The 16167-nt window shown below is 38.0% G+C and overlaps 1 protein-coding gene across 1 annotated transcript in view; it reads right to left on the bottom strand.

Annotated features, from left to right (window-relative positions):
* tcerg1l (transcription elongation regulator 1 like) overlaps positions 1-16167 on the bottom strand; it is a 131815-nt gene that overhangs the window by 96004 nt on the left and 19644 nt on the right. Inside the window, exon 5 of the mRNA XM_052102196.1 lies at positions 1634-1810. Coding sequence (XP_051958156.1) covers positions 1634-1810 — 177 coding nt within the window. The remainder of the gene's footprint in view (positions 1-1633; positions 1811-16167) is intronic.

The following is a 16167-nucleotide window of genomic DNA, read 5'->3' as shown; positions in this document are numbered from 1 at the left end:
AAATTGTCGCTTGATCTTAACTTATATTGAACCCAGAACATTCCTTTAAAAAAATTATGTAACCCAAACATGAGGTGCAGTTTATTTATTTTGATGGCAAAAAAAAAAAAAAAAAAAAGATCAGTACCAAAGTATGACTTTGAGAAAATTACCACTCAAGTCAAAATTTTATGAATACTAATAATAATTTAATTTAATAAAAAACAAAATTGCAAATAGAGTCAAATTAGTAACTTTAATTTTAAAAATCTATTTAAATGCATATACATCTTAATTTTATACAACCAAAATAATAGATTTTGAAAATGTAGTAAATTTACTAACTTTAAGTAGTTTTTTTACTACAAAAAAATTATAAAATAAATAAATAAGAATGTGCAACGTTTGTGGAACATTACGTTTAAGTTTCAAAGTATTGTATTTGTAAATCTATAAATCTGTACATTTTAATAAAATATTTCAAAAATAAAGTGAAAATGTATTTTTTTCCATAGAACATAGTTTTTTATGAACAAATTAAAACTTGCAAAGCTTACAAACCATTGACTTCAATGTTTAACTTGTCAGAGAAATTATATTTTAGATGCACGTACATCTTCATTTTATCAAACCAAAACAAAACGTTTTGAACATTGTTAAATACTTCATTAAGTAGACAAAATGTCAATACAGCATTTTTACTGCAAAAACAAAACCAGACTAACTTTTGTGGAACGTTTTGTTTACTGTAAATCTATGCATTTGTATATTTAAAAATCAAATACTTATATGAAAATACTTTTTATTTCATAGAACATATTATTTTGACCAAAATACAACCATGCCACATTATAACATTTGTTGAAAGTTTTGTTCAGATTTCTTTTTAAAACTTGTAAAGTTCATAAGTTCACAAACCGTTAACTTTAATGTTCAACGGCAAAGCTGAGCCAACAGGGAATTTACCAAGACTGCTAAACTTTTCGCTTAAGTAAATTGTGATATATTATTTAAACCTTGTAAATAGAGGCTTTTTGAATGACTGCACACAATACATAAATTTAATCTGCAGAGTGGATGCAGCATAAAAATGTTATCACAAGCTTTTTTGCAACTTTTTATTTTTTACGTTTTTACAAGTATTTAAAAAAATAAAAAATAAATTGTGCTTGCTGGGTTATTTCGACAAGAATGCAATTCTTGCAATCCTCTCTTTCCAAGCATGCTGAGTTGAAAGTGAAAGAAAAAACAGCATAAAGACTATAGCTGACAAACAAGAATGAAAAAATGGTGGCATTTGCATAACCAAAGGCATTTGCAAATACAATTCACCAATTAGGACATCAGAAGCTTTGTGAGCAAGCAGGTCCTCATTATGAAGCCAAAACCACACCAAGTGCGTTATCCAAAACAACGCAAAGCAGGTTGTTTTTTTAACAAATAGAAGGCCATATGCAAGAGAGTTTTTTGTACAGTCTGGTAAAGACAGTTTAGTTCTCATCAAATCAAGCAAGTTAAGTTTGTACACTGCCAAATAAACAGGCCGGAGAGTTTCTGTGGGACAGTTTTTGATGGGCGACCCCTGGGGATATTGATCCATATTTTTCCAAGAGCACAAGGACACTAATGAAATCTTTTTGAGAGGCATTCTTACCTGTGTGAGGTACCGTCAGAAATGGGATTTTGAAGGGTGAGAGTGAGAGCAGGTGGAGAGGGTGAGCGGAGGAGACAGATGGTCCCTGTGTCACGTCAGACTCCATCGCCATCATAGCTGCTGCTGCCAGTGCAATCCTTTTAGAACTTCCTACTCGCTTGATGGACAAGGGACAGCCTGGGATAGATAGATAGATAGATAGATAGATAGATAGATAGATAGATAGATAGATAGATAGATAGATAGATAGATAGATAGATAGATAGATAGAGACAGACAGAGACAGACAGACAGATAGATATATATGTAAATAGATAGATAGATAGATAGATAGATAGATAGATAGATAGATAGATAGATAGATAGATAGATAGATAGATAGATTGATAGATAGATAGAGACAGATAGAGACAGACAGACAGACAGATAGATAGATATATAAATCGAGAGATAGATAGATAGATAGATAGATAGATAGATAGATAGATAGATAGATAGATAGATAGATAGATAGATAGATAGATAGATAGATAGATAGATAGATAGATGACAGACCGATAGATAGATAGATAGATAGATAGATAGATAGATAGATAGATAGATAGATAACAGACCGATAGATAGATAGATAGATAGATAGATAGATAGATAGATAGATAGATAGATAGATAGATAGATAGATAGATAGATGACAGACCGATAGATAGATAGATAGATAGATAGATAGATAGATAGATAGATGACAGACCGATAGATAGATAGATAGATAGATAGATAGATAGATAGATAGATAGATAGATAGATAGATAGATAGATAGATAGATAGATAGATAGATAGATAGATAGATAACAGACCGATAGATAGATAGATAGATAGATAGATAGATAGATAGATGATAGATAGATGATAGATAGATAGATAGATAGATAGATAGATAGATAGATAGATAGATAGATAGATAGATAGATAGATAGATGACAGACCGATAGATAGATAGATAGATAGATAGATAGATAGATGACAGACCGATAGATAGATAGATAGATAGATAGATGACAGACCGATAGATAGATAGATAGATAGATAGATAGATAGATAGATAGATAGATAGATAGATAGATAGATAGATAGATAGATAGATAGATAGATAGATAGATAGATAGCTTTTAGTATGAATATCAATGTTAAAATATGGTTACTGTAGTAAAAACATGAAAAGTAAACTTATTGTGAGGGAACGCAAAAGTATTTCAGAAAAAAATTCCCGCCCTGTCTTCTATGGGGCTCTCTAGATTTTATCTGAAATTGACTGAATGATGAAAAGTGGCCAGAGTGCGCTATACCAGAATGGAGGCCTGATTGCACATTTTAAGTATATTAAGGAGGACAATTTCCCTCCTGATACATCACCGGCACCCACCTTTAAGAATGCTTTTTGATCAGGATGTTGAGGGTAAAGTTCAAATTCATCCTTGAGAACACATTAACATATGGTAACACTTCTATTGAAAATCTACTGTTGTTTGCCGTTATTGCAGTAACCTTTAATTCATTAACATTAGCTGGGATTACATTTCTTTTTTAAATGATTTTAGAAAGGTTGCATTACCTATAACAATATAACTAAATATGTATTCTGCTATTGGTTGACGTCATTGCTGGCCACCAAGCTAAGTATGACAGTAATGTCGTAAAGTTAGTTTACTAAGAGATTACGGAAAAAAAATAATTCTTATTGTGTAAGATAAGACCAGTAACATGCTTTACCTACTGTATGAATGTAAATAAGATCCATTTTTATTTAATGTTGACTTTAAAATCCACACTGCATGTGTAGAATAGAAATGACTGCAAATAAGCGATAAAACAAAGATTCACAGATGTTTGTGCATCAATGGAGATCTGAAAATATGTGCATTCTTCCCAATGGATGCCACGCGTAGGCATGGCTTTGTTCTTGGGTTTAATATGCTGCCAAACATGCTTTCATGGGCTATTGCCTTTGTTTTTCAACAGAGTGTTACGCTACTTTATCATATTTGCACACAGACACACTCCCACACACATCAATATACACACTAGCATCTACTATATGTATATTAGTGATCAAGCCAAATTTTAGAACTGCAGAACACACGTTAGAGTAGCTGGGTCAGTCCTGTTATTCAGTGCCTTTTGAACTGCTTGTGCTTAATTTTAAGGAAGTGTTTTTATAAATGGGCATGCCAGACATTCAGAAATATGCTCTGGTCAAGCTCAGGCATTTCAATGTTTTTAGCTAACATTACCTTCTACATAAATATTGTAGTTTTTTAGCCATATTTGAATTTCTTGACTTTGATCAAATACAGTGGATTGTTTTAGAGTGAGACAAACCGATTAAAATACAATAAAACAGCACATGTTTCAAAACATCTATCTATAATTCTTAATAATGCTGATGTTTGCACTGTCATTTTCCCAACAATATGATTATTGTTAGCATTTTAAAACTGCTTTTTGTTTTGTTTAAAAGACTAACAGATTGGAGGGACCCTAAGAAAATCTTTAATACATTTTACTTGATGGTTAGACCACTTGACCTTTTTTAAGTTATTAAATCTTGTGATGTATGAAACCAACATGGACACAATGAATACATTTTATTTACATTTATGCATTTGTCAGACACTTTTATCCAAGGTGACTTGCAGTTCACTTATTACAGGGACAACCTGGAGTTAATTCCAGGACTCAAGGACACAATGGTGGTGGCTGTGGGGATCGAACCAGCAACCTTCTGTTTACCAGTTCTGTGCTTTAGCAAAAATGTGTGACATGTGAAATATGTGATGCATATATGTACAAGTATATGACGTTTTATATCAGTGAAAGCCAGACAGTACATGAAACTACATAGTATTTATGTATGTTTTTCACATGTTTCAAATGCCTGTGTCATCTACATTGCTTTCAGAGACTGCCGCCCCTGAGTGAGGGAAATACTATTTAGCGGAACCTTGAAGAGATCTTTGGAGTGAGAAGGTGGGTGTTTTCTCCACACTGAGCAGCTCAAACACTTTATCTAATGGCACTAAGTGGGCGGATCACAGCCAAGCAGAACAGTTATCCTGCACATGTTCTGCACTGAAAATCAGGCCGCAGGGGAATATATCATGTGGAACAGTTTTGGATAAAGTGACTATACCAAAGGTCATATTTGTGAAGAATAGAGCTGTTCAGTTTGTTGTCCTAAAACCGGAAGAGCATTTTTGATCCATGGGTTCCCTTGGGAATTTTCATGAGGATTATAGAATAGCCGTTTTCAAAGTATTAGTAAAATTAGGTCTATGGTTAACATGACTTGTAGAGACGTAGAGACAACAGACATTACACACAACCATACCTCAAACGTGAATTTTGAAGCTGGATGGCCCAAAACGTAGCATGGTACTACCGTGTATTTTGGACACGTACCATATAGAACCATGGTATTCTTGGAAGTGCCTTGGTGTACCATCACTTACAAAAGGTACCATGGTACTACCATATTTTTGGAGACTTTACCGTGTTACTACATTATTTTTTGGACATGTACCAGATAATACCATGCTATTCTTGGAAGTACCTTTGAGTACCATCACTTACAAAAAGCCATTGTACTACCATTGTTTTTTGGACATATACCATAGTAACACAATATTCTTGGAAGTACCTTAAGAGTACCAACATTTACTAAATATATAATGGCATTACCATGGTTTTTGGACATTTTACCATGGTGGTAATACCATGGTTTGTTTTGGACTTGTACCATAGAATACCATGTGTTCATGGAAGTACCTCAATCTACCATCCCTTACAAAATGGACACTTTATTATGGTGCTACCATGGTTTTTGGACATGTATCATATAGTACCATGGTATTCTTGGAATTACCTTGGTGTACCACCATTTATATTAAAAAAGTACTATGGTACTACAATGTATTTTTGGACACTTTATCATGGTACTGCCATGGTTTATGGCCATGTACCAAATAATACCATGGTATTCTTGGATGTACTTTGGAGCACCATCAGTTACAAAAAGTAACATGATATTCCAATGGTTTTTGGGCACTTTACCATGTTACTACGATGGTTTCTGGACACAACCATCCATGTTCCATATAGTACCATGCTATTCTTAAAAGTACTTTGGAGTATCATCACTTACAAAATGTACCATGGTACTATGATTCTTTTTTTGACGCTTTATCATTGAACTACAATGTTTTTTGTTTGTTTGTCTGTTTTTTTGTTTTGTTTTTTGTACATGCACCTTGGTAGTACCACATGTTTTTTAAGTACCTTGGATTACTATTTAAATATCATGGTATGTGAATTTCAGTACCATGGTATTACCATGTGATACATTACTGTACCATTGTACCACCCCAGTACTTTTTTCTTTTAAATGGCTAAATAAGAACAACTATCACAATGATGTGAGTTTACAATATGTGCTAGATATATCTGACAACCATTGCAGTCCTTATAGTCTGTAGCAACTTTTTAAAAACACACAATGCCTTAAAAATTTGCATTTGAGTTTTGGCTATGCCAGTTATGTTGGAGAAAACAAACGTTTAAGTCTCTTCAAGGAACGTTCACCACAAAAAAATCTAATTTGAATCATAAACCAGAAAAAAACATCTCTTAAAACCACCCATATGATCTTCAAGTAATAAAGGGTAAACATACTGTATGTGGCTTGCTGTCTGCAAGGGAAGGCTCGAGGATGAGTCTTGACTCAAGCTCTAATTGACCCCCCATGGGACAACTGAATGGATTAGGATAGCTATGAGGCAGGCTAGATGGAGAATAGAGGATAGGGATGGAGAGGTGGAGGAATGCTGGAAGGATTGTTGCAGGAAAAGGTAAGCAGCGGCTAATATATTCTTCAGTTAATTGTCAGATTAGATGGGCAGGCTCCTCCTGAACCTTCGTTTAATAATCCATTTCAAAACTAACCCATTGTGAATTTGCTTTCCGGCTTGGCTTGCAAATTGACATCATAACAGAACAGCTCTATGCTCTATCATCTCACAGAAGAAGCAAAGGGTATAGGGACTTCGGATTAAACATTAACAAAACACACCTTGTAATGTTTAACCAATTTACTAATGTATCTCGTAAGTGGTTGGAGATGCTGTGGCAGGCGCATAGATCGCATAAGCAATGCATCTTTCATCAGGAAGCACTCTCTGCAGACATGACATGAAATAGACACCTTGAATTATACATCCACAGGTGACTTCTTTTGAGCGGCAGCACATCACATAACTTCATCAGGGGTAAGTCCTCAAAAGTAACACACTCTTTAAAAAAGCACTTTTCATGTATATATTGTTTTATTAACACCTCTTGACAGGTTTGACAAAGAGAGATAAACACTATAAAATCTACATCGCAGCAGTGAGGGTGGTTTGGGTAGTTTACGGGGACATTTTTTTAGGATACAAACTGGTAATTACATTGGTATTATGCTATAAATGTGGTTTGTGTGTGTGTGTGTGTGTGTGTGTGTGTGTGTTGCAGGTTTAAGTGGTTTATGAGGACATTTCTAGTGTTCACATAATTTAAATATCTTAAAAAAAAACATACTAAACGATGTTTTACTGATAATGTAAAAATGCAGAACGTGTTTTGTGAGGTTAGGTTTAGGGGACAGAATCTATAGTTCATACAGTATAAAAATCATTATGTCTATGGAGAGTCCTTATAAGGATAGCCGCAGTGTCTGTGTGTGTGTGTGTGTGTGTGTGTGTGTGTGTGTGTGTGTGTGTGTGTGAGTGTGTGAGTGTGTGTGTGTGTGTGTGTATGTGCGTGTGTGCACTTGCGTTTGAGAATGACATGCTTGTTCTTTATCAGGGGGTTTTATTTCAGAGAAATTGAGCAGAACGGATTCAGGCAGAGACATGGGTAAACGCAGCGAGATCCCTCAGCAATTTGGAGCTGTCCATCCTGCTGTGGTGCTGAAAGAGAATGTGATTGCATTTATAAAACTTTTGTTTCTTTGGGAACTTTTAGCCATGTATATTTCTAGAAAGTGAAATCCTTTTCAAACATTTTCACACACTTTTATTTAATTGGTCTACTAACAATGTTTGACAGCGTGTGTACTTTACATGCTTCACGGGAGACTAGTGTACTTTTTGTCATTTTTTTTTTTCTTAAAGTCATAAATTCTTAGTATCATACTTTATTCTGTTTAATACAGTTCTGTGATGGAAATGACAGTGATGGAAATTACATTTACATTTTTTAGATAAAATTGCAGACTCTTTTGTATTGCTAAGGCTAATTTCATAGCTAACATTTTATGGATCTTAAACACAAACAGTTAAATAATATTATCAGACTTTTGGCATTTTGTTTTTGTGCAACAGTCGTCATTTTTGGAAAATGTATATAAATTATACATTTATTCTCAGCAGGAAACCGATGGAGTGCGTACTCCAGGTAGGGAATGAGGTTTTGCCCCAAGTGAAGGAGTTCAAGTACCTCGGGGTCTTGTTCACGAGTGAGGGGACAATGGAGCGGGAGGTTGGCCGGAGAATCGGGGCAGCAGGGGCGGTATTGCACTCGCTCTATCGCACCGTTGTCACGAAAAGAGAGCTGAGCCGAAGGCAAAGCTCTCGATCTACCGGTCAATTTTCGTTCCTACCCTCACCTATGGTCATGAAGGTTGGGTCATGACCCGAAAGAACTAGGTCAGCGAGTACAAGCGGCCGAAATGGGCTTCCTCAGAAGGGTGGCGGGCTTCTCCCTTAGAGATAGGGTGAGGAGCTCAGTCATCCGTGAGGAGCTCGGAGTAGAGCCGCTGCTCCTTTGCGTTGAAAGGAGTCAGTTGAGGTGGTTTGGGCATCTGGTAAGGATGCCCCTGGCCGCCTCCCTAGGGAGGTGTTTCAGGCACGTCCAGCTGGGAGGAGGCCTCGGGAAGACCCAGGACTAGGTGGAGAGATTACATCTCCACACTGGCCCGGAACGCCTCGGGTCAGCCCAGTCAGAGCTGGTTAATGTGGCTCGGGATAGGGAAGTTTGGGGCCCCCTGCTGGAGCAGCTGCCCCCGCAACCCGACTTCGGATAAGCGGTTGAAGATGGATGGATGGATGGTATATAAATTATTTGTACACAAATATTGAAATAGTTTGTTCATTTCGCTCTTTTTTTTTTTTACATTATCATAGTTTTTAAAATGCAATAATTAGCATTTTTATCATGCATTTTTATAATTTAATATTGAAAGTCTGGGTGTGGGGCAAGGCAAACAGTCAAATCTAAACAAAACAACAACAACAAAAAAATACTTTATAAAAGGCTTTTGAAAATAAAAAAAAAATAAAAGAAATAAACTATTAATGCCCAGTAAAAACGTTTCCAATTCAGTTTTATAGGTGCACTAATAACTTTTTTAATTTGTCATCTTGGACTTAAACTGACACCTAGCAGTTTGGATGCAGCATCATTTAAACACAATAGTCTTCATTTAACAATTCCATTGTAAAAAGTCACTATTCACAGTCAGACAATCATTTGAATGATTTTGAATCATTTTTAGTGTCCTATAACACAGCCATTAAGCTAGTAGTACTTGCCTGGTCATGTGATCCTAACATGGCAGCCCCCATGAGGGGACCCTCACCATGTAGGAAAAAACAGCTTTTATATGGTTACTAATTTTAGTCTTCTTCTCATATAAATGGACATGATTTTAAATATATCCTGATAGCACACGTACATCACCCATTTGATGAAATTTGATATGTGTGTTTACATCTGAAAGACACATTTTTTAGGCTGTTTGCTTATCTGCAATACATCTATAAGACCTTTCCTTTTGGATGTCAATAAGAATTTCGGCAGATGCCTTTGAGAAGTTTATGATTAATTTTTTTGGTAAATCTAATCTTTTTAAGATGTTTAGCAGATGTTAATTAGTATGCAATGCTTTTCATATTAAATGCTCTTAAACAGATATTTAAGAGATGTACTTGTGCTATCTGGGATTTTTAAAATGTACCATTTATTTATATAGGTGTAAAATGTTTTAAATGAGAGAAATATTTTACTGCACATTTAATGTGACCTTCATATAAAAAAAGAAGATAAAAATATATTTAAAATTGCCCTGAGTTAAAGAAACAACCACTTATGTGTGTTTCAAACTACACTGGCATCATCTCGATTCACAGAGGTTCTGTAGCTCTGTTTCTAAACCTAGTAAGCTATCTACCAAGACAGAATTTTACCAAAATGCACTGCAGAGACTGTAATCCATATTGTTACCCAAGTATGTGTTACATTCTCAAGATAACAAACCAGTTATCTAAGTCTGTATGGTCAACTTAAGTAATACTTTTTGGATTCCGATGAGCTGGGCCTAAATTATATTTATTTCTTTTATTTTTTGGTTTTACCAAAGCTGATTCTAAATAATTGTGTGTGCTTAGCACTTCGTGCATCAACATTATGCTAATGGGAAAACTCTATTGAAATCAGTTGTTTAATCTTGCAAATTGAGTGTTTCAAATCAGACAGGAAGGCAGCTCACTTTATTTTGGAACAGAGCTTGTGTATCTGTCTCCTCATTTACCTGCATAATAAACCACTTCAGGCCATCTCCCTGGAAAGTTGTTTTTGTGCTGAATTATGGTATCTCTCATCCTGGGCTCTTCCTTTAACACAAAGGCTGGATAATAATGCTGACCACTTTTGTTTGTTGTAAAAGTGGATCGACGCCAGCAGAATAAAAAGTAATCTATGATTGAGCTAAAAACAAATACTGTAGTTGGGAACAAACTTCACCAGAACCATAGGCCACGATCGGACAAAACATCTGATAATATGTAAGAACTGTCATTATTTATCACTGTATTATAGATTAACATATTAAAAACATTTCAAACCCACACAAAAACTATTTATAATATTTTGTATTAAAGAATAAAACAGATTGCAATTATGTTTGGTGCTTTGAAAGAACCCCAAATTTGCCTAAGCAAAAAATTATCTCTTTTTCAGGACACTGTATTTTAAAGATAATTTTGTAAAATTTTAATTAACTTTACAGATCTATATTGTAAAGGGTTTAAACAATGTTTTCCATGCTTGTTCAATTAACCATAAACAATTAATGAACATGCACCTGTGGAACGGTCGTTGAGACACTAACAGCTTACGGATGGTAGGCAATTAAGGTCACAGTTATAAAAACTTGGGACACTAAAGAGACCTTTCTACTGACCTTTCTAATACACCAAAATAAAGATGCCCAGGGTCCCTGCTCATCTGTGTGAACATGCCTTAGGCATGCTGCATAGAGGCATGAGGACTGCAGATGTGGCCAGGGCAATAAATTGCAATGTCCGTAGTGTGAGACGCCTAAGACAGCGCTACAGCGATACAGGAAGGATAGCTGATCATACTCGCAGTGGGAGACCACATGTAACAACACCTTCACAGGATCGGTACATCCGATTATCACACCTGCGGGACAGGTACAGGATGGCAACAACTACCCGAGTTACACCAGGAATGCACAATCCCTCCATCAGTGCTCAGACTGTCCGCAATAGGCTGTGAGAGGCTGGATTGTGGGCTTGTAGGCCTGTTGTAAGGTAGGACCTTACCAGACATCACCAGTAACAATGTCGCCTATGAGCACAAACCCACCTTCACTGGACCAGACAGGACTGCCAAAAAGTGCTCTTCACTGATGAGTCACGGTTTTGTCTCACCAGGGCTGATGGTCGAACTCGTGTTTATTGTCGAAGGAATGAGCATTACACCGAGGCCTGTACTCTGGAGCGGGATTGCTTTGGAGGTGGAGGATCCGTCATGGTCTGGGGCTGTGTGTCACAGCATCATCGGACTGAGCTTGTTGCCATTACATGCAATCTCAACACTGTGCGTTACAGGGTAGACATCCTCATCCCTCATGTGGTAACTTTCCTGCAGGCTAATCCTGACATGATCCTCCAGCATGACAATGCCAACAGCCATACTGCTCATTCTGTGCATGGTTTCCTGCAAGACAGGAATGTCAGTGTTCTGTAATGGCAAGCGAAGAGCCCAGATCTCAATCCCATTGAGCACGTCTGGGACCTGTTGTATAGGAGGGTGAGGGCTAGGGCCATTCCCCCCATAAATATCTGGGAACTTGCAAGTGCCTTGGTGTAAGAGTGGGGTAACATCTCCCAGCAAGAACTGGCAAATCGTATGCAGTCCATGAGGAGGAGATGCACTGCAGTACTTAATGCAGCTGCCACAACAGATACTGACTGTTACTTTTCCTTTTGACCCCCCCCCCCCCCCCTTTGAATCTTTTTTATGTTCTAATTTATTGAGTTTATATAAGATCCTTTAAAGAAAAGTTCACCCCCCTCAAAGTCATAATTTCATTTGCACACTGGAGTACACTGATAAAATCTGTAGTTTCAGAGTGTATAATTAATATTCACACATAGTCCGCCTTGCAAGAGTGTCAGACAGATCAATTCTTCTTCTTTCAAATGTGGGAAAGCATCCTGTTTGAACAAGTTCAAGCCATATGTTAAGACTGCACAAGGCTGTTAGCACTTTCCTTTTCTTTCCATTTCCCTTTCCTGTTCTTTATCATTTCCTTCCCTTTTTATTTAATTTACATCTCCTCTCATTGCCTAGTGTTACATCTCCCCTTTCCTTTCCTGTCATTTTCCTTCTCTTTCCTATTTTCTTTTTCTTCCTTTTCTTTTTTCATTACCTTCTCTTTACATTTCCTTTCCCTTTCCTGTTTTCTTTCCTTCTTTCCTCTTCTTTTTCTTTAATTTTCCTCTACTCTCATTTTCTTTTTCCTTCATTTCCTTTCCTTTGACTTTTCCTTTTTTCTTATAATTTTCCCCTTTCCTTTTCCAGTCCTTTATCAATTCCTTTCCTTCACATTTTCCTTAATGTCTTCCTCTCCTCACATTTATTTCCCTTTAATGTCCTTTCCTTTCATTTTCCTTAATTTCTTCTTCCTTGTGTTCTCTTTCCTATTTCCTCTTTCTTTTTCATTTCCTTCTCTAAATTTCCTTGCCCTTTCTTCTTTCCTTTCCTCTTCTTTTAATTTTTCCTTTTTCCTCTTCGTTTAATTTTTCCTTCTTTCCTTCCTTGTCTACCTTTTCATTTCTGTCACGGCTCCGGTGAGTTTGCCGGTTTATTCTGTGAGTTTTGTTATTTTCTCTCCCTCATGTTTTTGCAGTCGAAGCTGGCATGCATGATCAGTGTTTCCATAGGAACATTGATTGTTCCCAGGGGAACGCTAATCATTGCACTAATTAGCGTGCTAGCAACACCTGGTTCTCCTCTAATTCACTCTCTACTTAAACCCTTCGTGTTCTCAGTATGTTTGCTAGATTATTGTTTGATGTAAAGTACCTTACCTCACTCTCTCTGCCTAGTTGGTCCTGTCTCGTGTATCTGTTTGGTTGCCCATATCTGCCAGCGTGCTGGGAGTTACATTCCAGCTTGCTGTATGCTTGTTCATTGCACTTGCACTTGTATGGACCCAGCAGAGGAATCAACTCTTTGCTCCGCTCTCTCTCAGCAGGGAGCCCTGTTGGGACGTCAGCAGGATCAAATCTCCACATCTATCTGGGCTCTGGATATGATGGCGTCGTAGCTTGCCGAACTCCGTGGTTGGTCAAAAACTGCGCACACCTCCAGATGCTGGACCCCCTCAGCTGCTCCGGTGGTTCCACACATCCCTGGATGTTCAGAGGCTTGTATCCCTCCTCCAACCCCTTATTCAGGTGAGGCGGGACCCTGTAGTGCATTTGTTTACAATGTACTCTGTTCTTCATGTTATAGCCGCCTGCTTTACTGTCTGAGACAATGAAGGTGGAGTTTGTGATCACGCTCCAAACCAGAAGGGCCGGTGAATGGGTCACTGCCTTGAGGGACAACAGACATCCTTGTTGCGTTTCTTTTCATGCTTTTTCCACAAGATTTTGATCACTAGGCTCATGGGCGGGAGGCTGCGAGGGTCTTATCCGGACTGTCTCAAGGAGATCAATGAGTCTCAGATTATGCGATCGAGCTTTGCACCCTGGCTGCTTCTTTGAGTGGAATGACTTTGCTATGTGGTTTCTGACAAAATCTATCCTTTGGATCTGCCCCCACATTTCAACAATTTGGTGGATCTGGCTTTCCGAGTCGATCAACGCCTGGCCTTATGCCATAGCCACCGTCAAAACTGCTCTCCACCTCCTTGGGCAGCTGGCCATTCCCTCCACTCCACTAATTTGCCCAGGTCTATGGATCTACCTGTCACTCAGTCTCAGCCCTGTTGGATTCCGGAGCCGAAGGGAACTTTATGGACATCGTCTTGGCTTCCAAATGGTGGCTTTCCATGGTCCAGTTGGATGAACCTATCACTGCCCACACCCTCAGTGGCATGCCCTTGTCCGTCATCACCCAGTCCACTGAGCCAGTCAACTTTTTCTCTGGTTGGTAATGCACAACCCACACTTAGACTGGTCAGCCAACACTGTTCTTGCTCTTTAATGTTCTTTACTGTTTGTCACACTGTCTTAATTCTGCTGGCTCCCCTGTCCAGTCTTGTGTTTCATTGCAGGAAGGACCGGTGGAGTCCCGTTGACATACCATAACTTGAGAGCTGTAGTCGGTCCCGTGCATGACCCTTCCCCCTCATTGCACGTATGACTGTGCGATTGAACTCACCTCCTCAGAGACGGCTGTATTCGCTCTCAACTTCCATGAGGGAGACCCAATCATACGCCAAATAATCCATATCGGTTGGGGTTCTTCTTTGTGGAGAACGATGGCTCAATTAGAATGACATCATGATGAAGAATCGCTATCCTTTGCCATTGATGTCCTCAGTTTTCAAACTCTTGCTGGGAGCATTGTCCATCTAATTGAACCTACCTAACTTTCAACACCCATAAAGGGCATTTCAAAAATTTGGTTATACCTTTCGGATTGGTCAATGCCCCCGCCATCATCCAGGGGCTCATAAATGATGTGCTTAGACACATGGCAGATCTTTTTGTGTTTGTTTATCTTGATGATATACTGAATTTGTCCCAAAATATCCAGGACCATGTTCAGCATGTCAGGCAGGTGCTTTAGCGACTGCTAGAGAATTGAATGTTCATCAAGGCAGAGAAGTTATCTTTTCATGCACAATCTGTTCCATTCCTGGGGTTCATTGTTTCATCCGAGGGAGTGCGTATGGACCCTGCTAAGGTCACAGCCATCTCCGATTGGCCAACCCCAAATTCTCGAAGATTTTGCAGAGGTTTCTGGGACTCGCTAACTTTTATCAGAGATTTATTAAAAATTGCATCCAACTTGCTTACGGATCTCACCTCCACCCGACTTTTCTTGGTCCCCACGGGCTGAGGCCGCGTTTTCTAATTTAAAGGAGCAGTTTTCTACTGCACCCATTCTGGTAACTCCCGACCCTGCAAGTCAGTTCATGGTTGGAGTGGTCCTGTTGCAGTGCTCTTCTTTGGATGGAAAGATGCATCCATTTGCTTTTTTTCCACACTGCTTAACGCCAGCAGAATAGAACTAGAACATCAGTAATGAAAATTGCTGGCTGTCCAGTTGGCCTAGGTAGAGTGGCTTCATTGGTTAAAGTAAATAAGAATGGTTGTCATTTTTTAAAGAGCAGTGTAACTTTATTAAGCCCAGACAAGCTTAAACATGCACGCTCCTGTCCGGAACTAGACCATGGATCACTTGATGGCTGCTTGATGGCAGAAAAACTGCTGGTACTCTGTTGACAAAATTAGAGAAGTGCAGGTAGTGCACACTGGTGAGTACCTGCCCACTTCAAGCACTAGTTACGAACCACCAAATAGAACTCAAAAAAAACATTTTGGACAGATTTTGTTCTAAATGATATCACACCTATTCGCTCTTCAATTTTGTATGAATTCTGCCGGGGCCTTAAAGGTCAAAAGGGTGGTCATGTGTTTGCATTTATCTCTTTGATGTCACAAATTTGCAGATGTTCAGAATAAACATTTTTGCTGCTTTTCAATAAATGCTACATTTGGATTAGAGAGGATGTTTTCAATAAATGCTTCTTTTGGATTGGAGAGGAAGTTTTGAGTTCTAAAATTACAATATTTTTCCATTGAGGTGAGTTAATAATGACAGAATATTTACTTTTAGGTAACAAACTTCTTTAACACATAAGTACTTTAGCTTCTTTGTGTTACATTTTAATGAGGGGAAAAGTGTACCTTTAAAATCAAGCAAAATATGATACCAACCATCAGCACTTTGAATGAAAAAAAAAAAACACCAACGTGTCTCCAACAGCACCACATCTTGTTTTAACAAAGGCAGCTTCTGTGAGGGCCGCACCAATTTACCTTGAGAATATGTTTTGCTGCTAATAAAGTAAGCTGTTACCAAAGGGAAAAGCTCTTAAACTGCTGATGACCTGTGCCAATGTGTTTGCAGAAATTGTGAATTTTCCTGTGGGAAGAAAGTGTGACTGTGAGGACAC

This window comes from Xyrauchen texanus, chromosome 33, assembly GCF_025860055.1.
Source record: "Xyrauchen texanus isolate HMW12.3.18 chromosome 33, RBS_HiC_50CHRs, whole genome shotgun sequence".
NCBI classification, from domain to species: domain Eukaryota; kingdom Metazoa; phylum Chordata; class Actinopteri; order Cypriniformes; family Catostomidae; genus Xyrauchen; species Xyrauchen texanus.
Note: the sequence above shows the minus strand (reverse complement) of the source record. Positions and strands in the feature narration are given on the sequence as shown.